Source organism: Mobula hypostoma, chromosome 12 (genome assembly GCF_963921235.1).
Source record: "Mobula hypostoma chromosome 12, sMobHyp1.1, whole genome shotgun sequence".
Lineage (NCBI taxonomy): Eukaryota > Metazoa > Chordata > Chondrichthyes > Myliobatiformes > Myliobatidae > Mobula > Mobula hypostoma.
Window position 1 is genome coordinate 112,478,839 of NC_086108.1, and position 20,619 is coordinate 112,499,457.

The 20,619-nt window shown below is 46.4% G+C and overlaps 1 protein-coding gene across 1 annotated transcript; it reads right to left on the reverse strand.

The window, feature by feature from the left end:
- Positions 1 to 5,007: 5,007 nt before the first annotated feature.
- c12h1orf52 (chromosome 12 C1orf52 homolog) lies at positions 5,008 to 18,848 on the reverse strand. Its single transcript, XM_063064800.1, has 3 exons — positions 18,500 to 18,848; positions 11,347 to 11,539; positions 5,008 to 6,938 (listed from the first exon to the last, which is right to left on the reverse strand). The coding sequence occupies exons 1-3, from the start codon at positions 18,755 to 18,757 to the stop codon at positions 6,778 to 6,780; spliced, it is 612 nt and encodes a 203-aa protein (XP_062920870.1). The 5' UTR covers positions 18,758 to 18,848; the 3' UTR covers positions 5,008 to 6,777.
- Between the last annotated feature and the right edge of the window lie 1,771 nt (positions 18,849 to 20,619).

Consider the following 20,619-nt stretch of genomic DNA (forward strand, 5'->3'; position numbering starts at 1 on the left):
ACACCTGTCCTTACACTTCCTCCCTTACCACCATTCAGGGCCCCAGACAGTCCTTCCAGGTGAGGTGACACTTCACCTGTGAGTCAGCTGGGGTGATATACTGCATCTGGTACTCCCGATGTGGCCTTCTATATATTAGCGAGACCCGACACAGACTGGGAGACCGCTTTGCTGAACATCTACGCTCTGTCCGCCAGAGAAAGCAGGATCTCCCAGTGGCCACGCATTTTAATTCCACATCCCATTCCCATTCTGACATGTCTATCCACGGCCTCCTCTACTGTAAAGATGAAGCCACACTCAGGTTGGAGGAACAACACCTTATATTTCATCTGGGTAGCCTCCGACCTGATGAAATGAACATTGACTTCTCAAACTTCCGTTAATGCCCCACCTCCTGTTCTCACCCCATCCCCTATTTATTTATTTATTTATTTACTTGTTTATCCATCCATCCGTCCCTTTTTCTCCCTTTTTTTTCTTTCTGTCCCTCTCAGAATAACTTATTTCCTGCTGTCCATCTTCCTCTGGTGCTCCCCTCCCCCTTTCTTTCTCCCTGGCCCTCCTGTCCCATGATCCTCCCCCTTCTCCAGCCTCGTGTACCTTTTGCCAATCAACTTTCCAGCTCTTGGCTCCATCCCTCCCCCTCTTGTCTTCTCCTATCATTTCGGATCTCCCCCTCTCCCTCCCACTTTCAAATCTCTTACTATCTCTTCTTTCAGTTAGCCCTGACGAAGGGTCTCGGCCCAAAACGTCGACTGTACTCCTTCCTAGAGATGCTGCCTGGCCTGCTGCATTTTGTGTGTGTTGCTTCATGCGCTGACGTTACACTGCCATCTAGTGTATCAGTGAGTCTTCCTTCTGAATCCCAGTATCCGCAACCCAAACTTTGTCTGCGTGTAAGTGAATGTGTTTCTATCTGTATGTATATGTGTGTTTATCAATATGTCTATCTGTTTGTAACTGTGTGTGTATGTGTCCATAACTCCTTATTAATGTTGGTGAGCATATCTGTGTAACTGTGTGGGTGTAAGTAACTCCCTGTGGGTGTAACTGTGTGTGTGTAAGTAACTCTCTGTGGATGTAACGGTGTGTGTCTGTGTAAGTAACTCTCTGTGGGTGTAACTGTGTGTGTGTGTGTAGCTTTTGTACAGTTGTAACTCCCTACAATTCGCCTACCGACACAACCAATCGACAGATGACGCAGAAGCCACTGCTCTACATACCGTCCTTACACATCTGGAGAAGAAGGATACTTATGTGAGAATGTTGTTCTTGGACTACAGTTCAGCATTCAACACCATAGTTCCATCCAGGCTCGACAAGAAGCTCAGAGACCTCGGCCTTCACCCTGCCTTGTGCAGCTGGATCCTGGACTTCCTGTCAGATTGCCAGCCGGTGGTAAGAGTGGGCTCCCTCACCTCCACCCCTCTGACTCTCAATACAGGAGCCCCTCAGGGCTGCGTACTGAGTCCCCTCCTCTCCTCTCTATATACCCATGGCTGTGTTGCCACCCACAGCTCCAGTCTGCTAATTACATTTGCCGATGACACGACATTGACTGGTCTAATCTCAAACATTAACAAGGTGGCCTACAGGGAAGAAGTCATCTCTCTGATACAGAAAAAAAATTTCTCCCTCATTGTTGCAAAAACAAAGGAGCTGGTTGTGGATTACAGAAAGAATGGAGACATGCTAGCCCCTATTGACATCACTGAATTTGGGGTTGAGAGCATGAACAGCTTTAAGTTCTTCAGCATAAACATCACTGAGGACCTCACGTGGTCTGTACACACCAGCTGTGTGGTGAAAAAGGCACAACAGCGCGTTTTTCACCTCAGACGGTTGAAGAAGTTTGGCATGAGCTCCCAAATCCTAAGAACTTTCTACTGGGGCACAATTGAGAGCATCCTGACCGACTGCATCACTGCCTGGTATGGGAACTGTACCTCCCTCAATTACAGAACTCTGCAGAGAGTGGTGTGGACGGCCCAGCACATCTGTAGATGTGAATCTCCTGCTGTTCAGGACATTTACAAAGGCAGGTGTGTAAAAAGGGCCCAAAGAATCATTGGTGATCCGAGTCACCCCAACCACAAACTGTTCCAGCTGCTACCATCCGGGAAACAGTACCGTAGCATAAAAGTCAGGACAAACAGGCTCCGGGACAGCTTCTTCCACCAGGCCATCAGACTGATCAATTCATGCTGATACAATTATATTTCTATGTCATGTTGACTGTCCTGTTGTACATACTATTTATTATAAATTACTATAAATTGCATATTGCACATTTAGATGGACACGTAACTTAAAGATTTTTATTCCTCATGTATATGAAGGATATAAGTAATAGTCAATTCAATTCATTTTTAACGCCATGTGTGTAACACTGTGTCTGTAACTGTGTGTGTATAATGCTGTATGTGTGACTCTGTGTGTGTATAATGCTGTATGTGTGACTCTGTGTGTGTGTGTATAATGCTGTATGTGTGACTCTGTGTGTGTATCCATGCCTGTGTATTTACATGTCTGTACTTCATTTTTTTGTGTGTGCACGCGCGCATGTGTGTGTATATGTATGTAGTGTGCCATGCGGTGTGTATCTATGTGTTATGTTTGTGTGGTGTGTATCTCTGTGTTTGTGTGCATGTGTGTGTGTCTGGGTGTGTATGTGTGTAGTGTGTGTCTGTGTGTATATATGTGTGTGTGTGAGTGTAAGTGTGTAATATACAAACGTATATCTGCATATGTGTGGTGTGGAGGTGTATGTGGTGTGTGTATGTACGTATGTGTGCATGTGGTGTGTCTGTAAGTGTGTAATATATATCTGCGTGTGTGGTGTGGGTGTGTGTATGTGTGTGAGTGTGTAGTATATAATCTGTGTATGTGCGGTGTGGGTGTGTATGTGGTGTGTTTGTGTGCATGTGGTGTGAGTGTGCAATATAGATCTGTATGTGGGTGTGTATGTGGTGTGTTTGTGTGCGTATGTTTTCAATGTGGGGTGTGTGTGTGAGTGTGTAATATAAATCTGCATGTGTGTGTGTTTTGAAGATTTGCTCAGCACACATTAACAGCCAAACATCTCAGTCGAGGGAAAGATCTGGGGGCCTGATAGCTAGAGAACACATACAGTTCTCACGCTATCCAGCCCAAGGGTGGGTTCGGAACATGTTGCAACATGGAGGCTCCCTGGCACAGAAACTTGTGCTTCTTACTGTCGAGGGCAGATAATAACAACCTCTCCTCAGGCAAAACCGTTCCGTGGGCTGAGGCCGGTGACTTACACTCCAACCTCCCTGAGTGACTCTGGGTACAGGGGGACCCTGGCAGCTGCAGGGATGCTGGAGTTTCTCTGACATACAGATATAAAGATGAAAGATTCGCTTCAGTTGTCACAGTATCTTTGATCAAAATCCAGAGACAGAAAACACAGATCACAAGTGATGTGAATCTCAATCCAGGTGGAAGAGTTGAATGTTTATTTTTTTTGAATTTAGAGATCCAGCACGGTGACTGGCCCCTTCTGGTCCAATGAGCCCATGCTGCCCTGTTACACCCACGTGACCAAATAACCTACTGACCCCTACATCTTTGGAGTGTGGGAGGAAACCAGAGCACCTGGAGGAAACCCACACGGTCACGGAGAGAACGTACAAACTCCTTACAGAGAGCGGCTGAAATTGAACCTGGGTCGCTGGCTCTGTGAAGCGATGTGTTAACCACTGCACTACTGTGCTGCCTTCTAATGTCTAATACCAGAGCGCAAGCATTTAAAGTGAGAGGGGGTAAGTTCAAAGGAGATGCAGGTTCGATTGAGAGGTTTGGATAGGTACGCGGATGGGAGGCGTACAGAGGGCTCCAGTCCAGGTGCTGTTGGGACGAGACAGAATAATAGTTCAACATGGACGAGATGGGCCAAAGGGTCGGTTTCTGTTCTATGAGGTGTGATGGGCAAGTTATTTTACACAGAGGGAGGAGGGTGCCTGGAATGCGTTGCCTGGGTTGGTGGTGGAGTCACCTACAATCAAGGCATTTAACAGGTTCTCAGACAGGCACAAGGACATTCAGAGAATGGCTAACACAAGGGGCACTATTTTACCGTGATTGGAGGAGAGTACAAGGATGTGAGAGGTAGGGTTTTGTTTACACAGAGACTGGTGGGTGTGTAGAGTGCCCTGGCAAGGGTGACGGTAGAGGCAGACACATTAAGGACATTTAAGAAACTCTAAAATAATCACATGGACGATAGAAAAATGGAGGGTTATGTGGGAGGGAAGGGTTAGATGGCATTTGCAAGACATGGCGACACTGCAGGCAGCTAACAAAACTACTAATAATTCCACTCAATATACTTTTTCAGAACGACAATCACTGTAACCTGCAGCCTGTAATTTCCTGCTGCGAGAGGTTATTTTGAACCATCTGTATGACCTGGTATTTTTGTGGTATTCTGAAATATTTAGCAAACTGGACTCTCGAGAATGCAGGTATGGCCCCAGCAGCCATTGCTGGAGCAGATTTAGGGCCAGACCTGCAGCAGCAGGGCCCAGGCTCAAGAATGGACAATGAACTGATTTGAATGAAATAGCCGATTTAAGCGCCAAGCTACATTAAAAAGATGAAGGCATTGAGGCCAACTGTGGAGGACAAACTGGTGTTCAGCTCACTGCTTTGTGAGGTTTTCCATCCACACTCGCCTTAGTGCTGAACCTGGCTCTGTGGCTGGGGCCTGCAGCCATTCAGTTCCTGGACCAGTTATTGTGTTGAACTGGCTCTGTGGCACTGAACTCACTTTCGGGGACTCTAGTCCAGGTTCTGTGAATTGTTTGTTTGCTTTTTTTTTAAATTGTTTGCACAATTTGTTCTTTCTTTTTCACACATTGGATGTTTGGTCTTTATGCTGTGGGATTTTTTATGGATTCTATTGTGCTTCTTTGCCTTGTGACTGCCTGCATGAAAATGAATCTGAAGGTTGTATATGGTATACATACTTTGATAACAATTGTACTTTGAACACTGAATTTAATAAATATAGAAACACTCAGCACGTCAGTCAGCATCTGTACAGAGAGGAACAGTACATTCTTCATTTCCACGTTAACCTTTTCTCAGTTACAAGTTTGGCAAAACATCATGGCTGAAGGGCCTGTAATGTTCTATGTTATAGGTTGATAGATTAGCAAGTGTGTCCAATGTTACAGAAAGAAGGCAGGGGAATGGTGTTGAGAGGGAAAATACACTCTGTGGCCAGGTTATTAGGTACAGCTGCTCATTAATGTAAATATCAGCCAATCGTGTATCAGCCACTTGATGCATAAGAGCATGCAGACATGGTCAAGAGGTTCAATTGCTCTTCAGACCAAACTTCAGAATGGGGACAAGTGTGATCTCAGTGACTTTGGCTGTTGGTGCCAGACAGGGTGGTTTGACTATCTCAAAAACTGCGCATCTCCTGGGGTTTTCATGCGTAATTATCTCTGGAGTTCACAGAGAATTATGTGGAAAAACAAAAAAAAAATACAGTGAGTGGTAGATTGTGGGCAAATACACCTTGTTCATGAGAGATGTCAGGGAAAAATAGCCAGATTGGTTTAAGGGACAGTAGTTCAAACTGACATTACACAGTAATCTCTAAACACACGTATCAAAAGTTAAAGTGGAAGGTCTACAGCAAAGAAGGAACAGGAGGAACCTAATAAAGTGGCCACTGAGTGTAAATCAGCCATGATCGAATGGTGGAGCAGACTTAATGGGCCCAGTAGCCTAATTCTGCTCCACTGTCTTAGGGTCTGTTCAACGCCCCTACCAACGAAGGCAAGCAAGTCAAACGCCTTCCTTACCACTTTATCCACTTACATTACAGACAAATTCCGGTAGCCATGATGGTAATATGTTTTTGTTAATGATGTTTATATGCTATCTGTGCTGTGTGTGACTGTTGGTACAGTGGTTTTGCACCTTGGCCCCAGAGGTTTAGCTATCTCCATGCGTATGGTTGAACTTGAACTCGTTACATATTCAACATTCAGCAGACTAGGAATGCTGGAAAAAATACCTTTAATAGTAAATGCATGAAGAAAGTGGATCATGTTGTTAAGATGCCAGTTCACCAGTTACACAACAGAAAATGTGACCAGTCAACCTTCCCTTTGAGCAGTACTCTCTTCACTGCACCGTGCCCAGAAAACATCTCACGGTGCTTGTTAAATTAACAATGCCGTATCAAGTCTGTGTCGCAACGTTTGATAGTTTGCCTGCTATTGGCACAGCTTAAGGGAGTCTCTTCCCTATACACCTGAAGGAATCCAGTAATCAATACACACACTTCACCGGATATTTCATGTTCCACACGGAGTTGTATGAGGAGCGTTTGGTGGCTCTGGGCCTGTACTCAATGGAATTTAGAAAAATGAGGGGGGATCTCATTGAAAATTATCGCATTATGAAAGTGGACAGGACTTTTCCTGTAGTGGGAGAGTCTAGGACCAGAGGGCACAGCCTCAGAATAGAGGTTACAGGGAAAAAGTAGGAGATTGAGGTTGAGAGAGATAATAAATCAGCCGTGGTGGAATGGCAGAACAGAATTGATGGCCCAAATGGCCTAATATTGCTCCATGTCTTATGTCCCTTTGGCTGTGTCTTCCACACACAACTGACAGTCTGGCTCTGGCTTTGTGACAATAACGAAGCCTCTGGTTTGCGAGGACAGCAGCCACTGTGATTGTGGACAAGCAGAGGGAACTCAGTGTATGCTACATTTAGCCACAGGGCATTTCACTCCTTGAAGCAGAACTCCTGCCTGAGGATTCGCTTTTCTTCCTCAACGAAACTCTTCTCCCTGTTGGCCTGCCCCTCATTCCGTTTCCTCTTCTCCTTCTGCTGGAACGTCTCCACTTTACGTTTCTTGCCAGAAGGTTCCTCGCTATTCTCCTCATCTGAAAGGCAGAGAAAATACCCGTCAATAACACCATAAGATATAGAAGCAGAATTGGGCTACTGGCCCATCAAGTCTGCTCCGCCATTCCATCCTGGCTGATTTATTAACCCTCTCAATCCCATTCTCCTGCCTTTTCCCCGTAACCTTTGATGCCCTGACTAATCAATAATCTATCAACCCCTGCTTTAAATGTTCCCAATGACTTGGCCTCCACAGTTGTCTGTGGGAATGGATTGCACTGATTCCCTACCCTCTGGTTAAAGAAATTTCTCCTCATCTCTGTTCTAAAAGGATGTCCCTTTGTTCCAAGGCTGTTCCCTCTGGCCCAAGACTCCCCCGCCATAGGAAACATCTTCTCCACATCCACTCTATCGAGGCCTTTTAATATTCAATAGGTTTCCATGAGATCTCCCCTCATTCTTCTGAACTCCAGCGAGTACAGGCCCAGCGCCATGAAATGTACCTCGTACATAAACCCTTTCATTACCGGAATCATTCTCGTGAAGCTCCTCTGGACCCTCTCCAATGCCAGCACATCCTTTCTTAGAAAAGGGACCCAAAACTGCTCACTAGCACCAGTAGCACTAGAGGTCCCAACAAACGAAATCTCTGTTGTAAGGAGTTTGTACCAGACAGCATTTCAGAAACTCTCATCACTTGGCTATCCCTTCTCCCACCCACATAAGATAAGATAAAACTTTATTTATCCCAAAGGAAATTATTGTTGCAGGTTGCTCAGTCAGAAATATATACTTTAAAATACAAAACATAAACATTGAGGTACGAAAAAACACAAAATGTGCATTAAAAATAGTGCAAAATACAGATGTGCAATGAAACCATACACTTGTATACTTGAGGAGTTGTAGAGTCTTATAGCCACAGGGGGAAAGGATCTCCTGTGGTGTTCAGCGGTGAGCCTCGGTGGACTAAAGATGCTGCTCTGTTTGTCCAGTACGTCATGGAGGGGTGAGAGGGATGGTCCATAATGCTCCTCTCAGACACAGCCACCAGGGAACCCAGTTCCACCCCAGAACAGAAGCAGCCTTCCTGACGAGCTTCTCAATCTCCTTGGCATCAGCTGCTCTCACCCTGCTGCCCCAGCAGACCACAGCGTAGAACAGAATGCTGGCCACCACTGACTCGTAGAAGATCTGCAGCATAGCACTGCAGACGTTGAATGACCGGAGCCTCCTCAGGAAGTACAGTCGGCTCTGTCCTTTCTAGTACCAGCCCCTGTATTTTTAGTCCAGTCTAGTTTATTGTCCAGGTGAGTTCCCAGGTATTTGTAGTCCCAGATGACTTCCATATCCGTTCCCTTGATGGAGATGGGAATACAGGGTGGTTTCACCTTCCTGAAGTCCACCACCAAACTCCTTTGACTTAGTGATGTTGAGCTGCAGGTAATTCAGCCCAAACCACTCAACAAAATTGTCCACCACTCTTCTGTACTCAGCCTCTTGACCCCGACTGACACAGCCCACAACCACCGAATCGTCCGAAAACTTCTGAAGGCGGCATGAATCCGAGTTGTATCCGAAGTCCAAGGTGTAGACGGTGAACAGAAGGGGGCAGGACAGTCCCCTGAGGCGTCCCTGAGCTACTAACCATAGTATCTGATACACAGCTCACATAGAGGCAGAGTAGAGCAAGCCTCCAGAATTAGGACAACCAAGAGGTGTTCGCGGGAGGCAGAGGAGAGGCTATGGGATTACTTTGAGTCGGCGGGCTGGGCTGTGTTCAAGGACTCGTCAGCAGATCTGAATGAATACATGGACTTTATAAAAACAGTCGTAGACGAGAGCATCCCCACAAAATCATTCAAGGTCTTCCCAACCATTTACTGACGGCCAGCTCAGAGGCATTCAGGCCTGGCGACCGAGTAAGAAACAAGAAGTCCAGGTAGAATCTCAGGAAAGCCATGTCACAGGCGAAGTGATAATTCCAGACGAAACCAAATCAGTGAGGAACGCTCGACAACTGTGGCAGGGCTTGAACGCTACTACCTCTTCCAAAGTGAAACTGAGCAGCATAGGTGACAACAGGGCTTCACTTCCAGACGAGCTCAACGCCTTCCATGCTCGCTCTGACCGTTAACACCGTGATTTCAGTCTCTGAGGCCGACATAAGTTCTTCTTTCAGGAGGGTGAACTCGGGCCAGTCCGTGAGCCAGTCCTCATCGGGGGGTCAGAGCTGGAGAGGATCAGCAACTTTAAATTTCTCAGGGGACCTGTCCTGGGCGCAGCTCGCAACTGCCCTTACACAGAAAGCACGGCAGTGCCTCTACGTCTGAATGTGAAGATTGGGCATGACATCTAAAACTCAGAATCAGGCTTAATACCACTGGCATATGTCATGAAATTTGTTAACTTAGCAGCAGCAGTACAATGCAATATGTGATAATATACAAAAAAAGTAATCAATAACAGTAAGTGTGTGTGTATATATATAGCAGAGAGGAAGAAGCTGTTCCTGAATTGCGGACTGTACCTCCTACCTGATTGTAACAGTGAGAAAAGGGCATGCCCTTGGGTGATGGGGGTCCTTAATAATGGATGCTGCCTTTCTGAGACACCTTTATTTGAAGATGTCCTGGGTACTTTGTAGGCCAGTACCCAAGATGGAACTGACTAGATTTACAACTTTCTGCAGCTTCTTTCGGTCCTGTGCAGTAGCCCCTCCACACCAGACAGTGATGCAGCCTGTCAGAATGCTCTCCACAGCACATCTATAGAAGTTTTCGAGTGTCTTAGGTAACAAACCAAATCTCCTCACTCTTAACGAAGTATAGCTGCTGACTTGCCTTCCTTATAGCTGTATTGATAGGATGGCACAAGGTTCGATCCTCAGAGATCTTGACACACAGGAACTTGAAATTGCTCACTCTCTTCACTTCTCATCTCTGAGTATTGGTTCGTGCTCCCTCATCCTACCCTTTCTGAAGTCTACAATCAGCTCTTTGGTCTTACTGAAATTGAGTGTGAGGTTGTTACTGCGACATCTAGCTGGTATATCTCGCTCCTGTACACCCTCTCTCTCGTTTCCACCCGAGATTCTGCACATCTATATGGAGTGCTGTCGCAAGAAAGCAGCATCCGTCATCCGGGACTCTCACCACCCAGGTCATGCTCTCTCCTCACTGTTGCCATCAGGAAGAAGGTACAGGTGCCTTAGAACCCTCAGCACCAGGTTCAGGAACAATTATTACCCCTCAGCCATCAGGCTCGTGAACCAGAGGGGTAACTCACCCCATCACTGAACTGTTCCCAGCTCAAGATGGCAAAACCAGAGGGATGGGCATAGCCAAGCACACTCATTTGTCAATTGTTAGGAACTTTCAGACTATTCTAGTGGAGTTTAGTATTGTAACTTTCCAGAGATTTACATAAATATTGCTGCATAGGTCTAATTGTTTAATGCTGCTTTAAAGTGACTTCGGGATGATATCAGTTGTAGATATTACTATTGGGACAATATACACCCTGTTCATGGTCCAAAGTTTTCAACTGCTCTTCTAATTCAGCATATTTCTGGTGTTTTCACTTACTGATCTCTGTATGGTATGTGCGTTTGGAATGGCTATATCTATTAAGTTGTTCTTGATTGTTTATCCTGTAATATTATATCCAGCCGGTTATTATGGACTGTCCTATCTGTAATGATAGATCAGTCATAATATAATTTATAGGACTCTGAACCTAAAACTGCATCAGACTTTTATTTATAGTAAGGTATTTTGTCTCTTTTGACTTTGTATTTTAAAGCAAGATTTTGGTGAATGATGCTGGCCACTTGATTGTGCTTGTATCATTATCTTTTTTCTCTTTGTACTTGTGGTTTGTGCACTGGTTGTCCGCCCTGTTGGTGCAGTGATTCACTGATTCTATTATAGTTACTGGATTTATTGAGTATGCCCACAAGAAAATGAATCTCAGGGCTGTACACCGTGACACATATAGGCATCCGTTAGTCTCGTGAGACCATGGATTTGCGCCTTGGAAGGTTTCCAGGGTGCAGGCCTGGGCAAGGTTGTATGGAAGACCGGCAGTTGCCCATGCTGCAAGTCTCCCCTCTCCACGACACCGATGTTGTCCAAGGGAAGGGCATTACGACCCTCACAGCTTGGCACCGGTGTCGCCGCAGAACAATGTGTGGGCAATGTTAAGTACCTTGCTCAAGGACACATGGTGACATATATGTACTTTGATATTATGAAATTTGAACTCCTCAGTGCTCAGTGTTGATTTTTGCACAGTGGTTGTCGAGTGCAGTCTTCCATCGATTCTATTGTGTGTCTTTGTAGTTATTGTAAATGCCTGCAAGAAAATGAACCTTGGGATTGTGTATGGTGATGTATATGTACTTTGATAATAAGTTCACTGAACTGTGATTGGGGCTGCACCCACCTGACCCAGTGACCTCTGCTGCCTCAGCAAGTAGGCCTGACGTGCGCTGAGGAGCATCCTCCCCGTTGTCCTGGTACATGCTCGACCACCTCACCGCCATGTCTGCACCCGATGGCGCCTTCCTCTCCTCCACTGCGTAGGTTTCCGGTGGCGGTACGGCATTGCTTCTCCACACCTTGAACTCTCTCGGTGGCTGGCAATTTGAACATAAAATATAGGAGCAGAATTAGCCCATTTGGCCCATCAAATCTGCTCCGCTATTTCATCACGGCTGATCCAATTTTCCTCTCGGCCCCAATCTCCTGTCTTCTCTCCGTATCCCATTATGCCCCAACCAATGAAGAATCTATCAACCTCTGCCTTAAATATGCATAAAGACGTGGCCTCCACAGCTGCCTATGGCAAAGAATTTCACAGATTCACCACTCCCTGGCAAAAGAAATTCCTCCTCATCTCCGTTCTAAGAGGATGTCCCTCTATTCTGAGGCTGTGCCCTCTGGTCTTAGACTCCTGTATCAAGGACTTTCACCATTCGTTAGGTTTCAATTAGGTTTCTAGTGAATACAGGCCCAGAGACATCAAATGCTCTTCATAAGACAAGGCATTCAATACTGAAATGCTGATTAGAAATGAACTGAGCAGCCACAGAAATAAGGACGTTTTCTCTTGAGTTTTTACTAATCCCAAAGTACCAGTTAAGCAATTGTATATCGCAAGGTTGGTTTTGTGAAGCGACAGCTGCTTACGTTACAGCAGCCTCCCAGAAGGCGCCATGGTACTGTAACGGTTAGCACAACGCTGTTACAGCTCAGGGCATTCGAGTCTGGCACCCTCTAAGGAGTTTGCATGCCCTCCCCATGGACTCTGTGGGTTTGCTCTGGGTGTTCCAGTTTCCTCCCGCAGCCCAAAGAATTACCGGTGAGTAGGTTAATTGGTCATTGTAAGTTGCCTTGTGATTAGGCTAGGGTTAAATAGATAACCCTAGTCCACGCTGTAGCTGTAAATAAAGAAAACTAAACAGCAATGTGATAATAACTACATCTCATCCTTCTGCCACCATGACAAATGCATGGTAGTGAAGTGGTGAGTACAACAGCATCAGCGATCTGGGTTCAATTCCCACCACTGTCTGTAAGGAGCCTGCACGTTCTCCCAGTGATCGCCTGCCCACCAGGTACTCTCCTTTCCTCCCACAGTCCAAAGTGAGTTTTGGTTATATTATGTTGGTGCCAGAAGCATGGTGACCCAGCACATCGTGGGACTGTGTTAGTCAGTGACACAATTGCTGCATTTCACTGTATGTGTTGATGTTTCTATGTACATGTGACAAATAAAGATCATCAGCCAGGACTTTTGGGTATCATCAACATTTCTAACTACCCAATAGAGGGCTTTGTTTTGATGTCTTGTTGCCCCACTCAATACTACCTGACCCTACCCTGAGACTACTGACACCTGGACCTCGCCCTGCCCATTCTCCTAACCTCAGTCCTTCTGTAGCCTCTCTACATCCTCAAAACTACCTGTCCCTCCACCTATCTTCATATAGTCTGCAAATATGGCCACATGCCAAACCATTGACATACAACGTAGAATCGGTCCCAACACAGACCGCTGTGGAACACCACTAGTCAATGGCAGCCGACCAGAAAAGGCTCCTTTATTCCCACTCTTTGCCTCCTGCCAACCAGCCACTGCTTTATCCATTCTAGAATCTTCCCTGTAATACCACGGGCTCACAGCTTGTTAAGCAGCCTTGTGTGGCACCTTATAAAATGCCTTTTGAAAATCCAAGTACACAACATCAACAATTCTCTTTTGTCTATCCTGCTTGTTAGTTCTTCAAAGAATTCCAACAGATTTGTCTGGCAAGATTTTCCCTTGAGGAAACCGTGCTACGGTCTATTTTATCGTGTGCCTCAAAGTACCCTGAGACCTCATCATTAATAATTACTCCAACATCTTCCCAACCACTAAGGTCAGACTACCTGGCCTATTGTTTCCTTTCCTCTGCCTTTCTCCTTTCTTGAAGAGTGGAATGACATTTGCAATTTTCCAGTCTTCCGGAACCATTCCAGAATCTAGTGATTCTTGAAAGAGCACTACTAATGCCTCTACGATCTCTTCAGCCACCTTTCAGAACTCTGGGGTGTACACCAGCTGGTACAGGTGACTTATCTACCTTCAGCTCTTTCAGTTTCCCAAGAATCTTCTCTCTAGTTATGGTAACTTCACACACCTCATAATCCCTGACACCTGGAACTTCCACCAAACTGCTAGTGTCTTCCACAGTGAAGACTGACGCAAAACACTTATTCAGTTCATCCGCCATTTCCTTGTCCCCAATTACTACACCTCCAGCATCATTTTCCAGCAGTCCAATATCCCACTCTCATCTCTCTTTTACACTTTATGTATCTGAAGAAATATTTGCTATCCTCCTCAATATTATTGGCTAGCTTATTTTTATATACCATCTTTACCTTCTTAATGATTTTCTTAGTTGCCTTCTGTTGGTTTTTTAAAACTTCCCAATCCTCTGCCTCCCACTAATTTTTGCTCTATTATATGCCCTCTCTTTGGCTTTTATGTTGGCTTTGACTTGTCCTATTAGTCATGGTTGTGTCATCTTTCCTTTAGAATATTTCTTCCTCTTCGAGCTGTCCTTATCCTGAGCCTTCTGAATTGCTTCCAGAAATTCCAGCCACTGCTGCTCTGCCATCATCCCTGCCAGTGTTCTTTTCCACTCAGTTTTGACCAGACTGATCCTCTCTGGTGCCTCTGTAATTCCCTTTACTCCACTGCAATGCTGATACATCTGACTTTAGCTTCTCTTTCTCAAATTTCAGGGTGAATGCAATCATCCCTAAGGGTTCTTTTACCTTGAGCTCTCTTCAATTCCAGTTCATTGCACAACACCCAATGCAGAGTAGCTGATCCCCTGGAGGGCTCAATCACAAACTGCTTAAAAAAGCTTACTTGTAGGCACTCTAGAAAATCCCCCTCCTGTAATCCAGCGCCAACCTGATTTTCCCACTCTGCCTGCATATTGAAATCCCCCGTGACTATTGTAACATTGCGCTTTTGGCTGCATTTTCTATCTCCCACTATAACTTGTCGGCCACATCCTTACTACTGCAGTTTGGGAGTCTGTATACAACTCCCATCAGGGTCTTTTTACTTAGCTCTATCTACAATGATTCAACACCTTCTAACCCTTTGTCACCTCTTTCTAATGATTTGATTTCATTTTTTACCAACAGAGCAACACCTTCCTGCCTGTCCTTTCAATAAAATGTGTATCCTTGGACATTAAGCTCCCAGTTATAATCTTTCAGCCATGATTCAGTGATGCCTACAACATCATATCTGCCAATCTGCAACTGTGCTGCAAGTTCATCGACCTTATTCCATATACTGTACGTATTCAGATACAACACCTTCAGTCCTGTATTCACCCTTTTCGATTTTATCCACCTCTTACATTGCAACTCATCCTGTTGACTGTCCTATCAACAGCCTCTCCTCACTGCACATTGCCACTGTTACCTCATCTTCAGCACTATCACTCCAGTTCCCATCCCCCTGCCAAATTAGTTTAAACCCTCCCAAACAACTCTCACCAACCAGATGGTCTCTGGCCTAAGCTCCACGGCCTGTACTCTGCGGTCTGTGGTCTATGATCTCTAAACTGAGGTCCACGGCCTGTGCTCTACGGTTTGACCCTCTGGTTTAGGTGTAACCTGTCCCTTTTGTACAGGTCATACCTTTCCCAGAAAAGATCCCAATGATCCATAAATCTGAACCCCTGCCCCCTGCACCAGTTCCTCAGCCACGCACTCACCTGCATATTCATCTTAGTCCTACCCTCAGTGGCATGTGGCACATGCAGCAATCTAGAGATTACTACCATAGAGGTCCCGTTTCTCAGCTTTCTACCTAACTCCCTAAGATCTCTCTTCAGGACCTCCTCACCTTGTTTACCAATGGCACTGGTGCCAATATGTACCTCGACTTCTGGCTGAGCACGCTCACCTTTGACAATGCCATGGACACGATCTGAGATATCCCAGATCCTGGCACCAGGGAGTCAGCATACCATCTGGATGTCTCTATCACACCCACAGAACCTCATCTCCGTTCCTCTGAGCAAGGTATCTCCTATCACCACTACAGTCCTCTTCACCACTCTGCTCTTCTGACTGGGTGCCAGAGACCCGGTCATCGTGGCTTCACCTGGGTGGCCGTGCTCCTCTGGTATCTCAAGTTGTGTACTTACTACTGAGGGGAACGGTCACAGGGGTGCTCTGCACTGGCTGTGTGCTTCCCCTCCTTGTCCAGTTACTCACCTACAGCATTCTCGCCTCTCCTTATTTGCACTACGTATTTATTAACGTGTATCTTCCTGTGGTTCATAGTTTTTATTGCACTGCTGTGGCAAAACAACAAATTTGACAATCTATGCTAATGATCCCTGTGGAATGCGTGGCATTTTTCCAGGCAGTCTGGTTTCTTCTCACAGTATAGTTTAATATTTATTTGTCTATTTAGAGATACCACGTGGAATAGGCCCTTCCTCCCTTCGAGCTGGGCCACCAGCAACCCCTGACAACCCCAATTTAACCCAAACCTAATCACAGGACAATTTATACTGACTAATAAACCTACCCGTTTCATCACTGGACCGTAGGAAGAAACTGAAGCATTCCACAGGGAGAACGTACGGAGACTCCTTACAGAGGACGAGGACACCAGGACTGAACTTCCAACTCGCGACGCCTTGCGCTAACCACCATTCCATGACACCCTCAGTAGGTTCATTAGTCATTGTAAATTGTCCCATAATCAGGTTAGAGTTAAATCCGGGCTTGCTGGCTGGCACGGCTCAAAGGGCAGAATGGGCCTGTTCTGCACCATATTGTTAAATAAAATAAATATATTTTCAACCCGATATTCTGATCCTGAAACCACCCTCCAGGGACCACCTCGATCTGTGACCCCCGCCCTGTCCTCTCCTCTCCTCTAGCCTCAGAGTCAGGTGTAATATCACCGGCATATGTCATGAAATTTGGTGACTTGGTGGCAACAGAACAATGCAATACACAATAATACAAAAAAACTGAATTACAGTAAATATATATTAAATTGTTAAATTACTAGTGCAAAAATAGAAATAGAAAGGGCGGCACAGTAGCACAGTGGTCAGCACAACACTTCCACAGTACCAGCGACCCAGGTTCAATTCCCAACACTGCCTGTAAGGAGTCTCTGCATTCTCCCTGTGACTGCACAGGTTTCCTCTGGGAGCTCCAGTTTCCTCCCACAGTCCAAAGATGTACCGGTTAGTAGGTTAATTGGTCATTGTAAATTGTCCCGTGATTAGGCTAGAATTAAATTGGGATTGCTGGGTAGCATTGCTCAAAGGACCAGGCAGCCTCTCCCATGCTGTATCTTAATAAAAATAGTGAGGTGGTGGTCATGGGTGATTCAATGCCCATTTGGAAATCAGACTGCAGAGGGGAGGAAGGTGTCCCTGAATCATTGAGTGTGTGCCTTCAGGTTTTCTGTACCTCCTTCCTGTCGATAGCAATGAGAGGGCATGTCCTGGGTGGTGGTGGTCCTTAATGATGGCCGCCGCCTTTCTGAGGCATCACTCCCTGAAGATGTTGTAGATACTACAGAGGCTAGTGCCCATGATGGAGCTGACTGAGTTTACAACTCTCTGCAGCTTACTTCCATCCTGTCCACTCACCCCCCCCCCCACCATACCAGACAGTGATGCAGCCTGTTAGAATGCTCTCCACAGTACATCTGTTAAAATTTGAGAAAGTCTTTGGTGATATGCCAAATCTCCTCAAACTCCTAACGAAACGTATCCACTGTTGTGCCTGCTTCACTGCTGCATTGATATACAGGACCCTGGTCAGACCCCACTTGGAGTACTGTGCTCAGTTCTGGTCGCCTCACTACAGGAAGAATGTGGAAGCCATAGAAAGGGTGCAGAGGAGATTTACAAGGATGTTGCCTGGATTGAGGAGCATGCCTTATGAGGATAGGTTGAGTGAACTCAGCCTTTTCTCCTTGAAGTGGCGGAGGAGGAGAGGTGACGTGATAGAGGTGTATAAGATGATGAGAGGCATTGATTGTGTGGATAGTTAGAGGGTTGTCTGTGGTGGCCAGTGCTTTCATGTTTGCTTTTGTGTGCTGGGGCAGCAGGCTGAGGGTAGCAGACACCAACAAAATCAACAAACTCATTCGTAAAGCCGTGATGTTGTGGGGATGGAACTGGACTCTCTGATGGTGGTGTCTGAAAAGAGGATGCTGTCTAAGTTGCATGCCATCTTGGACAGTGTTTCCCATCCACTACATAATGTACTGGGTGGGCACAGGAGTACATTCAGCCAGAGACTCATTCCACCGAGATGCAGCACAGAGCGTCATAGGAAGTCATTCCTGCCTGTGGCCATCAAACTTTACAGCTCCTCCCTTGGAGGGTCAGACACCCTGAGCCAATAGGCTGGTCCTGGACTTATTTCCTGGCATAATTTACATATTACTATTTAACTATTTATGGTTTTATTACTATTTAATTATTTATGGTGCAACTGTAACGAAAACCAGTTTCCCCCGGGATCAATAAAGTATGACTATGACTATGAAATAGCAACACCAGAGGTCACAGTTTTAAGGTGCTTGGAAGTAGGTCCAAAGGAGATGTCAGGGGTAAGTTTTTTACACAGAGTGGTGAGTGTGTGGAATGGGCTGCCGGTGATGGAGGTGGAGACGGAAACGACAGGGTCTTTTCAGAGACTCCTGGATGGATACATGGAGGTTAGAAAAATAGAGGGCCATGGGTAAAGCCTGGGTAGTTCTAAGGCAGGGACATGTTTGGGACAGCTTTGTGGGCCGAAGGGCCTGTATTGTGCTGTAGATGTAGGTTTTCCATAAAAAGATATGCTGATTCCATGATATACCCGGTCTCCACATCCCAGATTCCTTACGCTGCCCACAGATCCTCGGGACTCGGGACACGGACCCTTGCTCCGCCCAGAGCCTCTGGCCCCGCCCCTTTGGCATGGCCCCGCCCACGCCGGTTGCTCCGCCCACGGACCTATGACCCCTCCTTTATGGACCCCTTTCCGCGCCCCCTCACCTCCTCCGGGGCTCGCACCAGCCGGCGCTCCCAGTCGATGCGACCCTTCCGCGGGTCGCTCAAGAAGCTGGGCCGGGACACGTGGCCGAACAGCTCTTCGGGGCCGGGGAGAGCGAGGCGCGGGCCCGGTTGCGCGTTGCTCTCGGCAACCCGGGCTTCCGGCGAGACCGCCTCCGCCTCCGGCTCCGTGTCCGACTCCGAGTCCGAGCTCCCGTAGGCGGCGAAGTAGGACAGGGGGTCACTCGGCCCGTCTGCCATGCTGACCCTCAGCGCCGTTCAGAGCGGCAAGTAGCAGCCCGAGGCGGACTGTTGCGAGTACATAGAGATCCCGCGACGTCCCCCTCTGCTGGTTGGCGCCTGTAGCTGCACATTCCTCCTGGTCAGGCCCCCTCTGCTGCTTGGTACCTGTAGCTGCTCAGACATCCTGGTACAGCCCCCTCTGCCGGTTGGCGCCTGTACTTGTACAGACCTCCTTCTACATCTCCCTCTGCCGGTTGGCGCCTGTGCCTACACAGATCTGGTACGGCCCCCCCCTCTGAATTGAATTCAAATTATTACTTACATCCTTCGTATGTATGAGGAGTAAATATCTTTAGGTTACATCTTCGTCCAAATGTGCAATGTGCAATTTATAGTAATTTGTAATAAATTCTATGTACAACAGGATAGTCAAGATAGCATAGAAATACAGCGTGAGTTAATCAGTCTGATGGCCTGGTGGAAGAAGCTGTCCCAGAGCCTGTTGGCACTGACTCTTATGCTGCGGTAATGATCCTTCGGGCCCATTTCACACATCAGTCTTTGTAAATGTCCTGAATAGTGGGAAGTTCACAACTACAGATGCGCTGGGCTGTCCACACCACTCTCTGCAGAGTCCTGCGATTGAGTTCCCATACCAGGCAGTGATGCGGCCAGACGGTGCTCTCAGTTGTTCCCCTGTAGAAAGTTTTTAGGATTTGGAGGCTCATACCAACCTTCAACTGTCTGCGCTGGTGTGTACAGACCACATGAGGTCCTCGGTGATGTGGATGCCGAGGAACTTAAAGCTGTTCGCCCTCTCAACCCCAGATCCATTGATGCCCGTCTCCATTCCTCCTGTAATCCACAACCAGCTCATTTGCTTTTGCAACATTAAGGGAGAGATTGTTTTCTTGATAACGTGTTGGCACCTGTACCTACTCAGACCTGATGAAGGGACTTGGCCCAAAACGTCGACTATACTTTTTTACATTGTTACCTGTCCCGGGAGTATCTTGTGAGCATGATGTAATGGTCGTGATACTGGGATGATGTGATGGCATGTTCGAATCGGTATAAAAGGGGAGACCGCAGTTTGTTGCGTAGTTGTTTTGTTGGGGAGTCACAGTCGGTGGTTAGGTAATTGAGGAAAGAGAGAGAGCAAGAGTGAAGAATTTGCCAGCTTCGTACGCAGCTAAGAAATCAACGGCGTTCTGTGTGCCTTGAATGTGACTGACATTTGGTATGGTCCATACGGGTATTGTGGCACGCACTTTTGGTTAACATCTGATGGTCTCGGGTGTTGTGTGGTGACCACCTCCTGCGAAAGATCGGTTACTGTGAGAAATCTTATTCTTCGTGATTTCTACGGACAAGGCATTTCTCGGCTGGGATCTGCGTCAGCAGTTTCGTCTTTTCTTCATCGCTGGTTTGGGAAGTCTCTCCTCTCACTTATTTCATAAATCACTTGGACTCTTTGAACTACCACCTTTAGACTGTGTTTGAGTAAGATCTGTTAAGAACTGTCTTTAAGTTCGATTGCTTGATAACTATAGACGCATAACACTGTTAACTTCTGTTTAAGTTAGTGGTTTGTTTACTTTTCTATGTTTTTGAGTAGAGGTTAATAAATCTTGTTTCTTTATAAAAACCTGACTCAATTTCATATCTATTGCTGCTGACGCGTAACAAAAAAGATGCTGCCTGGCCTGCTGAGTTCCTCCAGTATTTTGTGTATGTTGCTTAGATTTCCAGCATCTGCAGATTTTCTCTTGTTTGTGCCCACCCAGACCTCCTGCTGCTGCCCTCTGTGCTGGTTCATAGACCTCCTGGTACACCCCCTCTGCTGCTTGGTTATGTTATCGGCAGAGACATGCATTCAC